Here is a 12,613-nt window from a genome sequence, read left to right as displayed (position 1 = left end):
GGCAGGAGTCAGTGGGAGAGCCAGGACCTGAATCCCCGTCTGTGGCTCCAGATCCTATGTTCTACCCAGCTGTCCCTCGAGAAATCTGAACCCAGCTTGTGCCAGTACAGCACCAGAGTTCCTGCCTTTTTGCACCACTGCAGGCCTGGGTGTGGCCCTAAATTGTAGCTGAGGGATGCAATTACAGGAGTTTTACTGCATGCAAACATGGACAGTTATAACTTCATTTCGGGTTGTTCACAGCATGCACTCCTCCCAGGAAGTTACTTTTTAAAAATCAACACTGGAGGAGAAAACTGTTCCATATTTCACCATCCATCTTTCACAACTGTGTCTTGTGATCTTTCTACCTATCTTTTGCAAAGTATTAGCCTTGACTTTCTCTAGCATTAGACAAGCAATCTCCTTAGCTACTTGGCAGTTAACCTATGCAGAGAGACCTGGTTTTCATTCATCCTTTCAGAAAGCCTCATCTTATCCAAAGCATTGCTCTTGCTCCTTCCCCCACCACCACCACCGACATGATCACAATGAGCCTATCCCAAATGAAAGTTCCGTCTGTGATCTTAGGGCATAAAGCAGGGACTTTGCTTTAGAATCAGACTGGACTTATCCAGTGCATACAAACAATCAGAGGAGCTACTCTTAACTGTTGCATTACAAAGCCACCTTCCACAAAAAGACCTTCCATGTCTTTGATAATTATCTGTTATTGGAGGATTATGTGAGAAAAGTATCTAGTGCTGACTATATACCAATACTCTCCAAGGCACATGACATATATTTGTTACATTAATTAATTAGTAGTTTTCTCAGCCAGGACAAATGATCTGTGCACCTTGAGTAATTACTCACCAATCTCCTCCTCTCTGCAACCAACCCCTGGGTCTTCAACGCATATTAAGTGTAAAACACAAGTCACAAGGGCTTCCCTGGTGGTGCAGTGGTTGGGGGTCCGCCTACCGATGCAGAGGACATGGGTTCGTTCCCTGGTCTGGGAAGATCCCACATGCCGCGGAGCGGCTGGGCCCGTGAGCCATGGCCGCTGAGCCTGCGCATCCGGAGCCTGTGCTCCACAACAGGAGAGGCCACAACAGTGAGAGGCCCGTGTACCGCAAAAAAAAAAAAAAAAAAAAAAAAAAACACAGGTCACAAAACAGTACTTATAGTATGATCCTATTTGTTTTCAGGAACTTTATATGTAACAGCAATATTAGGACACTAGAGAAAAAGACACCAAGATGCTATTAGCTGTTACAACTGGGTGATGGATTTGGAGTGATTTCTATTCCATTTGTTGATCTCTGTTCTCTAAATTTTCTACAAAATTTAGAAATAAGGGGGGAAAAAACACCAAAAATGTTTTTAATACAAAATAAATAAATAAATAAGAAGCAACTAAATCTGAAACCCTGTGCTCTCCCTACTGACATAAGTCTCACTTCCCTCCCTGTATCTCAGTGGTCCCTAAGCTGCCACCCAGCTCTGCTTTCACTATATCCACAGCTCACCCCAGGCTGACACCAAGGGTGGGGGTGGGGGTGGGGGGGCAAGGAGGGATTTCTCAAGTCAGCAGTCCTAGCCCTGTGTCACTTCTGCACTCTGGAGGCATCAGCCTCTGAGCTGGAGCCCTCCACAGGGTGGGACCAGCAACCTCACCCCGCCCCAGGCACCACCTTTGGAGAAACCACCACCTATCCTGGTCTTAGCCCTCCCCACTTCCTGCTGCTGACTCAGCTAACCGGAGGCAGTCCCAGAGAAGGGCCTCGCCCTCGGCCGATCCCACATTCGTGGTTAAGGGGATATGGTTTCAAAGGCCAGACTTTTCTGGAATTCAGCACATTTCTGATCTTTCCCAACTCAGAGGAGTAAGAGCTGGAGACCAGTGTACTGACCAATCATGGTTACTGCTCCCTCCAGCCCCGGCAGTAAATTCTGCCAAGTGTAGTGTGAACTGAGGCAATTTCCTGATGCTTGGGGGTTTATTCGGAATGCATGATCATAAACAGACCCAAGAAGCTCCAGCTCACCCCGGGAAGGGATTTCACAGTGACTCACCCCGGAGCCTCAGCCATTCCCAGAGACACAGCCTCACTCTCTGAAAATACATTTTTGTCCACGTTTAGCGAGAGAGTCCTGGCTGGTTATTCCCAGGACTTCCTGGACCTTGCAGGGAAAGATCATTTGGGGTGAAGAGCCCCCAGCTGTCGCTGACTCAGCAGCCCACCAGGAGGCAGGCTGCAGCGGTCTCAGGCAGGAACTCTGTAAAGGCCCAGGGACTCCGAGAACAGGGCAGAAACACCCCACCTCTGCCTGTTTCAGAGCGGCACAGAGGGAAAAACAGTGCCACCTATTATAGCACTGCTCTCCCATTCTAGAACTGAGGTGGGAGTGGGAGGGCTCAGTGCAATCACTACAGTGGTCAATACAATCTAGGGTCCAAATAGGACATTTCGGAGAGTGAAAGGGGGCGCCATTGATAGCTATGCCAGAATAACAGATGTTATTAAACAGGAAGATGTGTGGTCATGCAGAAAACATCTCCCACTGCTGGTGCCAGATTAGGGGTCTGCTGCTAGGATGGTACCCCGTTCCTCCTCAGAACATTTGCCCCTGAGGCAAGTCTACTTTCCACATCAGAGCAAGGCCTCTTTCGGCAAGCTCCCCAGCATCCCAGGGAAAGGAGAGGAAACTATCCTTTAGGAACCACAAAACTGTGGCAGGGCCCTTATCTGTCGGTTCACCACTGCATCTCCAGGGCCAAGACAGTGCTTGGCAGCTTGCAGGAGCTCAGTAAATCCTTGCTGAATTAATGAATGAATGCCTAAGCAGAGTTTCTAAAGTCATCAGGGAACGTCAGGAAACCAGAGAGACTTAGCAACCCTAGGTAACACTGTTACCTAAACTAGGTTAACAGTTTAGGTTTGAACTCTGAACTGTTATAAAAATCTAAGGCATTGCATAGACTGCTAAGCAATGCCCTTTGGTGGAGTGTATACATAAATGTGAAACATGCAAAGCTTTCAAATACCAGACTGAACTGAAACTGCAAGCTTCCAAATAAACTGGAACTACTTCCTGCAATATTTCCAATGTGATCTCATTCGAAATTTTATTGGCCAAAATTGGGATTGAATCAACGCCATCCTCGCTGTGTGTGTGTTCTCTGCAAAGCAGGGGCCATGAGAGAATTAGATTTGCAAGAGATTTATTGGGGGAAATGTCTGTCAAGGCTAAAGAAGGAGGAACGGGAGAAGGCAAGGGAGGGCTTTCAGACCATGATTCGGCAGGGACACCTGGGAAAGGAGGAGGGGAAGGAAGGAGGGATGGGAGAGAACCGCCTCAGGCTTGATGCAGTCCCGAGAAAGTTTCAGCCAGGCTAATGGGAAATCCTGGAGCCAAAGTTGCCAGGAAGAAGAGTTCCACATCCTGTAGGAATAGGCCAGCATGAGTGCCCACCCCCCTCCCCGCATCAGTCACTGGCTAGGAGAACGTGGCCTCCGCGTGAACGTGGTGGCAGAGCAGAGGGGCGGCAACCGGGCTCTCGGTCCACTGCCCCCGCAGCACCGGTTCTAGGCCGCACGTCTTTGGGGCTTTCACAGACACTGTTTGAAATACTATTCTCCCTGGAATGACTCTTGTTTTCTGTAAATCCAAACAGGCTCTGGTGAAATTATGCCCGCTATCAGTTGAATACTCGAAGTAGATAACAGGTAAGCTATCCCACCACTACCATCTTTTCCTCCCCAGGGCCATAACTTTTCATTCCACTAGTCAAGATAGAATTTTCTCACAGAATGTCAATCAAGGGCGAGCTTTTATTTAAAAAATAGAAGTCTATTCTTTCATTTGCGTATTTCCAAAGAATCAAGCTCATCCTGGGCAGCCTGCATGGTGGCTGTCCAGAGGGACTGAAAAGGGAGGCGTCTGATCACCATCATCCAGCAGTAAATTCTTTACGGGGTTAGATTTTGAGTTCTTCATGCTGCTCGCGGTCAATCAGTGGCTGTGATTTTGGTCCAGGAGCCATCCAAGGATGGATGGCCATCCCTCCAAGCCATCCAGAAGCTGAGCCATCCTCAGCTCCTACCCAGATGGAACAACTTCCGCAGAAAGGCTGGTCCTCCCCAGTAACCCCTGTAAGAAATGACACAGAAAAGTTCTTTGCGTCGGAAAAGATGGGGGTGACTTCGGCCAGCCCTCTGGCTGCTCACACAAAACACGTACCAGACCATACAGCAAGACTGACAGCAAAGTAGAAAGATCCCAGGACTAGGAGGGGACAAGTCCTGGCTTTGACACTGACTTGCTATGTGAGCCTGAACATGCTGACTCAATTCAGCCAAACAAAGCCCCTACTACGTGCAGACTGCAATCCTTTCTACTTTCACTTGCTCATGAATTAAGTGTAGGTCAGGGTTTCTCAGCCTCAGCCCTATTGACATTTTGGACCAGATACTTCTTTGTGGTGGAGGCTGTCTCGTTTAGCAGCATCCTTGGCCTCTGCTCACTAGATGCCAGTAGCATCCCCTCCAGTTGTGACAACAGAATGTATCTCCAGATGTTGTCAAACGTCTCCTGGGGAGCAAAACCACCCCTGGCTGAAAAACACTGTTATCGATATTCTGACTTACTTTTCTTAAAGGGTTTAGGAAAGTCAAATGAGATCATTTTTTTTGCAACAATAAAAGAGGAATTATTAAGTTTGGTACTCTGTTTACTACTTGAATGCCTACTACATAGCTGTCTCTTTATGTATTGTCTCATTCTTCCCCATCCTGTGAGGAAGACAATGTTACTTTCATTTTGCAGATGAGAAACTTAAACACAGAGAGTTTAAGCAACTGGCCCTAGGACACACAGCTAGTAAATGGCAGACACGTGATTCAGACAAAGGTCAGACTCCAAAGCTTATGCTCTTAATCGCTATGTTTTCTTTGTCCTATAACATAATAAAAACAAAGGCAAAGTAGCAGATGATAAAGTACTTGACATGTCAAAGTGATTTACTATGATGATTACTATTATTTATCCAGCAACAAGAGAGAACCAGAAACTGGAAGACAGAAGACTCGGTCACTGCCAATAATGAAGACAACAGGCTGCATCCCCTGTGGGTGGTAGCTGTGCTAGGGCTCCCTTCCCTCACCCAGGGCAACCTCTTTCCCACCACATCTGGCTGAGGCTTCAGAACCCTTCTCAGGCGGCCATCACTAATCTATGAGACCTGGCACAGGAAGGTGGTTCCCTTTCGCCAGTCCTGCTCGGGGTCATATCTCCTGAAGCTGGAAGGCCTTTTGGAAACAACCACCCTGCACAAGTCGGTGCGATCTGCTAACAGCTGTGCCTCTCCCCCAGGCAATGCACTGACCTTAGCATCACATTCCAATACAGGAATGGCATCATGTCAGCCTTCATGAGGTACATGGAAAGCCTCTCTTTGCTCTGGTCAAAGGGGAAGGTTTCCAGGGGCTGAGCGTTGTAGTCAAATTCCGCGAGAATAACACGGTTGTAGCCAGTCACCAGCGGACACGACGTGTAGCCATCATACTAAAATTGGCCGTAAGACAGAGTTGGAAAGTGGCTTCTTTTATGGTGCTATGTAGATACTTTAGAATTTATTATTTACTCTGAGCAGTTGTAATTTTTTTTCTTTTTTTGTATATTCTAATTTTTTGTAGAGTTAAAAAATAGAAATTATATAACACAAATACACTAAAGGCAAAAACTGAAGTGCCCATATTAGAGAAACTAATTCAGAAAGTGGCAAAATTGTGGGAAAACACGGTTTTCATGCAGAATGGAAGATGGTAAATTGAGACAGTGATTCTTACAAGGCATACAAACCTTCTTCACTGGTGTTTGATTCTTCATCATCAGAGAAATTGTTCTGTCAAGTATTCCTGACTGGGCAGCTACATGAGAAATGGAGAAATCAGAAAAACATAAGCATCTAGATTTTCCCTGAAAACTAATTTGCAAATAAGTTTAATGTGAACAAGTTAAGAAGACCCCATCCCTCCAGATTGTAACTAGAGCACAACTCTTAACCCAGTGGTGAAATCTAGCTTCATCAGGGACAAGACAAAGTAACATGAGGGGCTCCTGAGATGACACAGTGGGAGGCACACGGCCTCACTGTGCAAGTCTTGCCGAAACGTATAATCTGAATCTGATCATCAAAAACTACTGAACGGTTCTAAATTGTGGGATGTTCTACAAGATAACCGGCCTGGACTCTTCAAAAATGCCAGTGTCATGAAAGTAAAAAAAAAAAACAAAAACACAAATGTCAGAGGCTTGTAGATTAAAGAAAACCAAAGAGACAGGACAACCAATACAGAGTGTGGCCCTTGACTGGCTCATGAATTTAAGGGGGATTGGGGCCGGGGGACAGGGAAAGCTATAAAGGACATTTTTAGGGAAAATGGAGAAATTCAAACTAGATGGTATTGATGATTTTATAATACAATGTTCAGTTTCTTGGACATGATAATGGTCTTGTGGGTACAGAGGAGAAAGTGCTTTGTCTTAGGAGATAGAGGTTGAAGTGTTTGAGGGTGAAGTACCAGGATGTCAAAACTTACTTTCTAATGACTCAACCAAAAAAGGTACACAGTGATCAAGCAAAATATTAATTTATTGGTTAATTATTATGTTAGTCACAAAATCTTAATAACTGGTTAATACCTGAAGGGTATATGGGTATTTACTGTACTTTCAAATTTTTCATAGATTTGAGATTTTTGAAATGAAAAATTGGGGGGAAATTACTGTTAATAATGAAAAAGACGGGTTTCCCTGGTGGCGCAGTGGTTAAGAATCCGCCTGCCAATGCAAGGAACACGGGTTCAAGCCCTGGTCCAGGAAGACCCCACATGCCGCGGAGAAACTAAGCCTATGCACCACAACTACTGAGCCTGTGCTCTAGAGCCTGTGAGCCACAACTACTGAGCCCACGTCCCACAACTACTGAAGCCCGCGCACCTAGAGCCCACGCTCTGCAACAAGAGAAGCCACAGCAATGAGAAGCCCGCGCGCCACAACGCACCGCAACAAAGAGTAGCCCCCGCTCACCGCAACTAGAGAAAGCCCACGCGCAGCAACGAAGACCCAACGCAGCCAAAAATAAATTTTAAAATAGTAATAATAATAATGAAAAAGACATTCAGTGGATTTCCTAGAAAGTCTTTCTTAGGTTGACGTAGTCAAGCAGAAGTAACACATGTTTGGCAGGTGTGTAATTCACACAAAATGCTCCCATACCCGTCAGCAGGGAGGTCCGTGTTTCATAGCATCTAAAGAAGACAGTCCCTGTCTACAGAAAACAGAATCTAAAAGGCAATTCCCTCCATCACTGCTAGAGCAGAACATCGACATGAAGAATTTAGTTTCCCAGGCTGAGGCCTTAATCATGTACCAATCAGGGCACTCTCCACTGTATCTGTCTTAACAGTGCAATTTTCTGCTCTGCAAGCTTTCATTGACTTACATGTGTTTTCTGGGGAAACAAATGCTTCCCTAGTTTTACGGTGTTTCAGGCAGAAGAAAAATAGCCAACCTGCCTGGCACTGGGGGCAAAGAAGGCCAGGGATGCGAGCACGGCAATATGAGAAGTAACAGAATTCTAGAGAGCTGGAAAAGCGGTACCTCTCTCTCTCTAATGCCCCATCCCCTGAAAACCACCCCTCTGACAGAGAAAAGGCAGATGAGGTGCAAAGCACTCAACAGATACTTTCTTCTTTACACAACACTAGGTTCACTGACAACTTGCTTCTGTGCTGGGGAGGCCAAAGTCATTTTTAGGCCACAAAAGTTTCTTCGTTATTAATGAAGATAATGAAATGTATCTTCATTAATATAATTAGCACATAATGAAATGCCACTTGTGCCCAACTTTTGTTTTTGTTATGACGGTGCCTTAGGATGACATCATGTTGAGTGGGGAAGAAACACAGCTCATGGTCTTACCTACAGCAGCAGCGGTCTTTGACGTTGGCAGGTTGGTGCAGTCCCCAATCCCAAACACATTTGGGTACCGCTTGTGCTGCAGTGTGTCTTTATTCACATCCACCCAGCCAGCAGCATCAGCCACAGGACTTGTCTTGAGGACATCTGGTGGGCTCATTGGTGGTGTAACGTGAAGCATTTCATACTGCAAAAAAGGAGAGCATCCAAACGTGTGTTTCTTCTGTGATTTCTATAGCCCCACAAGCTCCCGTCCTAACTCCCTAACCCACACACTGTACTATGGCTGCACTGAGCAGTGTAAGTTAGTGCTCATACTGATCCACACCCACTCCAAGATTTTACATGCTCCTGTGCAATGTGGTGATAAAATAACTGACATGGTCTCCCTATACAGAGGGCACGTGATCCCTTGGGCAGTAGGCATGGGGGAATCCGAAATACTGGAGTAAACCTCACTAACATTTTGAAAGAACTCATTGATGTTTCTATTTATTACTAAAACAAAGCAGGGGGTGTATCTCAGTTGCTCTCTCCCTGACCCTCAGCTGTCAACTTGTAAAGTCTGGTAACTTCAGTTTTATTCTGCAAAGAGGTTCTCAGAGCACCTGAAACTTGTAAAGGCCATGTTAGGAGCTCGTAAGTGGGCACCATTCCCAAATGTGGGCCAACACTCAAAATACATAAAGGAAATCATCAAAACACCAATTTAAGGTGAAATAAAGGTGGCAAGAATATTGCCTAGCACTCTGAAGAAGGTGGGGTCTGATTCAGTGTTGGGTTTACTGAACCATGTGGGAGGCAGGGTGGATTTTTTTTCCAAAAACCTATATCAGGGTTACCTTTGGCAATAGGGCACTAACCAAACCTGGTCAGTTCTAATGGCTCATTTAACCCTTTTGTTTATGTAATGTTCTTTTTTGTTCTTTTTTTGTTCTTTTTTGTTTACATGACATTTTGTTCTTTTTTGTTTACATGATATTTTGCAGTTTATCCTTTTTATTCCTTTCATTTATTAAACTCCATCTAGCAATATCAAATTGATTTAAATGTTCACAAAGCATTTCATTACGGTGAAAACTTTAGCATCTTAGGACAATCCTAACCTTGTGATAGCCAACAACCCCTGGTTTCCATAAGGATCTCTGTCCCCGCACCAGGGCCTGGCAGTCATTGGTGGCAGAGGGAGTTAGGAAGGTGACTTGTATTTATTCCCACTCTCAGACAATTATAAGCTTAATCAACCTTAAGGTAGAAGGAGTGGGACAAAGAGGCAGTGTTCTGCGAAGTACTCTGGGTGGCTCTTTAGGGGCCTGGGTCCCTGAGGCTGGGTCTGTTCATTTACACGGAGACTGAGCACATGTCTGCAGGACAGCAGATGGAACGGTCAAGAACCGTCATCCACCAAATTATTAAGGCCATGTCTATATTTCTGCAGTTAACCAGACCACTTTTTTTAGCTGAGGGCTAAACCTTACTGAAGTTAATGTGCTTGAATTTCACAAATACACATGAATTTCATACATGTTTTCTAGAAGGAAGGTCAAATATTTCCACATAATCATCATAAAGGTATGAAGTTTTACTTGAGAAAAGAACTACTGGGGTCTGCTTTATAGATTTGCTGAAAATTAACATTAGCATTCAGTTGTAGCTTGTTCTTTATCCATTATTTCCATAAACTGAACCTGATAAATAACTTGGTTCTCCTTCATTAACATAAATCATCTATTCAGAATATAAACTGTAATGTTCATTAGCAGCATTTGGGAGACTTGTGGAAAATGCAGGTTCCTGGGCCCCACCACCCCCAGATTCCAATCCAGTAGGTGTGGGAGAAGAACAGGAATCTGCACTTTAACAAAATCCCCTAGTGATTCTGACATATGAAACCTGTAGATGATAGTCTTAGAAGCTCTGGCTTGAAGGAACAGGTTCATTTACAATGAAAAATGAAATGCTATTACTTAGAAAGTGATTTCACCTTTCCTTTCCTCATCTATAAGGAAATGCACTACATTAGATAATCTCCAAAATCTCATCTAGTTCTAGGACTCCATGATATAAAAAAAGTTTAGATAGTTATAAACATAGGAGACTTGAACCAGTTCACAAGCTCTCTATGAAGGATCAGAGACTCTAGGCTTTTGGGTACATTTAATTCTTTACAGCAGTGGTGCCCAATCCTGGTTACACAGAGAATCATTAGGGGAACTTCTGAAATTCCCAATCCTCAGTCCACACTGAGGTCCACAGACCAATTAACCAGAATCCCTGGGGGTTAGACCCAGGCATCAGCACATTTTAAAAGCTCTCCAGGTTATTGCAATGTGCAGCCAGGACTGAGAGCCACTGCTCTAAAGCCTTTTGGTCGATTTTTGGAAATTCATATTTTAAACAGTGGAATTGGGTCTGGAGGGAAAATCTTACCTAAAATCCTATACTTCAAAAGGGCACAAATAATCTTCTTTCCTTATAAACCCTTTAGAAGAACCATAACCATTTATTTATGCAAGTCCCTATCTGCAGCCTCAACTATCCACAGCACAGCTGAGAACCAGAGTAAAAAGGCCCAAATAACAAAATTAAGTCCAGGCACTCAAGCTCATACACTTTGCTCATAAAAGTATGCTGTGGGCCCTCACACATAGCCCATCTGCTTTCACTTTACATAACATTTAATGAGTTTGGCTATCTCATTTTCCAGACAATAAAAAATCAGAAATAGAGATTTAAAAGAGCTGAAGCTGGAGGGACCTTCCAAAGTCACAACTGCCTGACAGCCACGAAAAAAGAAAACTGGAAAACCACAAAGGGCACACACACAAAATCAAGTAACAGAGTAGTCTGAGACTCTTTTGTAAAGTGATAACTAGCCCTAAACAACCCAGTAGGCACTAAGAGCATAACTATGCAAGAGCTATGCAAAATTATGACCCTGAGCTGGGGCCAGTAGATGAGCCTGAGACATACTGTGACACCAGAAAGCAAGGAAGTGCTCCAAAATATGATGGGGACATGTCACAAGGACATAGGAGCCATCCTGGAAGGGCTCCTACTGACCAAATCTGGCACAACTTGAGCACCAAAATAATTAAGGACAGGGATGAATTATAAGCCATTGGGGGGAAAAAACAGAAATTAATAAGTTCATACTAATAATTAATTAATTGAGAAGAGAGGGCTTTTGCTGACAGGATGCCAAGAGTCTACCAGTAAAGGTGGAGGGAATGCTGGACTGGAACATCATTTTGCAACCATCATAGTAAAGACTGGATTAGGCAAAAATCATCAATGGATGTTAAATCTAGTGGGAAACTTTACTGAGTAGGGTGTTTGCATGGTCTGAAATTGCACCCCCCACCCCCGCCAAACTCCTTATTATTAGCAAGGAAGAAAAAGAATAATAATTATACAGTGGAGAAATTGGACCATATCTTGACTGGCGATCAAAAGGAACATCCTCAGCGAGGGGCAGATGAGCACTGTGTGCTTTCCAAGGTGATGCCCTAGAAAGACACACCACTTACGTGGTATTTCAGTCCAAAAAGCAGAGCCTGAAACTCATCAGAAGAAAACATAAACAAACCCAAAATGAGGAACATTCGATTAAAAAATAAAAGTGGGGTGGGAGGGCGCTGTATTATTCCAAAAGGTCAGTGTCATGGAAGACAAGGAAAGGCTGTGGAAACATTCCAGATTAAAGGAGGCTAAAGAGACATGGCAATTATACTGGCTTCTGTCCTGGAGGGGATACACTACAAATGCTACTTGTCAATCAACAAAACCGGGCTGTAACTCATAGATTAAAATATTGTATCCACGCTAAATTTACTGAATTGATAACTGTACTGTGGTTATGTAAGAGAATACTCCTAGGCTTCCCTGGTGGCGCAGTGGTTGAGAGTCCGCCTGCCAATGCAGGGGACACGGGTTCATGCCCCGGTCCTGGAGGATCCTGCGTGCCGCGGAGCGGCTGGGCCCGTGAGCCATGGCCGCTGAGCCTGCGCTTCCGGAGCCTGTGTTCCACAACGGGAGAGGCCACAACAGTGAGAGGCCCGCGTACCGCAAAAAAAAAAAAAAAAAAAAAGAGAGAGAGAATACTCTTATCTCTTAGGAAATGTAGAGTGAAATATTTAGGGGTAAAGGACCATGTTGTACGATGTACATAACTCACCTTTAAATGCTTTGGGAAAATATATTATATTACATTACATTACATTATACTTACATATAGAGAGAAAGAGAGAGAAACAGAAAGTGAAATCAATGAGTAAAACTATAATAAGTGAATCTAGGTAAAGTCTGTATACAGTCTTCTTTGCACAATTTTTATTTTTGCAACTTCTCTAAGTTTGAGATTATTTCTAACTAAAAGTTTTTAAAAATATGACCTTGAGTCATTAGCAACATTTTAAACGACAGTCATTACATGTCATTTTAAAAAGGAAAGATGTGTGAAATACATTTTAAAAAGAGCTTGTACTAGGAAGCTTAAAATGTGAAGTTTTGATGTTTACAAAATTAATCTTTGGTTCACTTCAAAATCTCCTTTTGTGGACTCCTTCATTCCTCTAAAAATGCTGAATGAATAAACTGTGACTCTATGTACTGTTTCCTCATTAGTAACAGCTCTTGCCAGAAT

The 12,613-nt window shown here is 43.9% G+C and overlaps 1 protein-coding gene across 1 annotated transcript in view; it reads right to left on the bottom strand.

Moving 5' to 3' along the window:
* Positions 1-3,798: 3,798 nt before the first annotated feature.
* Positions 3,799-12,613, bottom strand: part of SQOR (sulfide quinone oxidoreductase) — a 52,532-nt gene continuing 43,717 nt past the window's right edge. Inside the window, exons 7-10 of the mRNA XM_060098356.1 lie at positions 7,972-8,155; positions 5,848-5,915; positions 5,372-5,550; positions 3,799-4,137 (exon numbers count right to left, since the gene is read on the bottom strand). Coding sequence (XP_059954339.1) covers positions 4,080-4,137; positions 5,372-5,550; positions 5,848-5,915; positions 7,972-8,155 — 489 coding nt within the window. The 3' untranslated portion in view covers positions 3,799-4,079. The remainder of the gene's footprint in view (positions 4,138-5,371; positions 5,551-5,847; positions 5,916-7,971; positions 8,156-12,613) is intronic.

Source organism: Mesoplodon densirostris, chromosome 4 (assembly GCF_025265405.1).
Source record: "Mesoplodon densirostris isolate mMesDen1 chromosome 4, mMesDen1 primary haplotype, whole genome shotgun sequence".
Classification (NCBI taxonomy): domain Eukaryota; kingdom Metazoa; phylum Chordata; class Mammalia; order Artiodactyla; family Ziphiidae; genus Mesoplodon; species Mesoplodon densirostris.
Note: the sequence above shows the minus strand (reverse complement) of the source record. Positions and strands in the feature narration are given on the sequence as shown.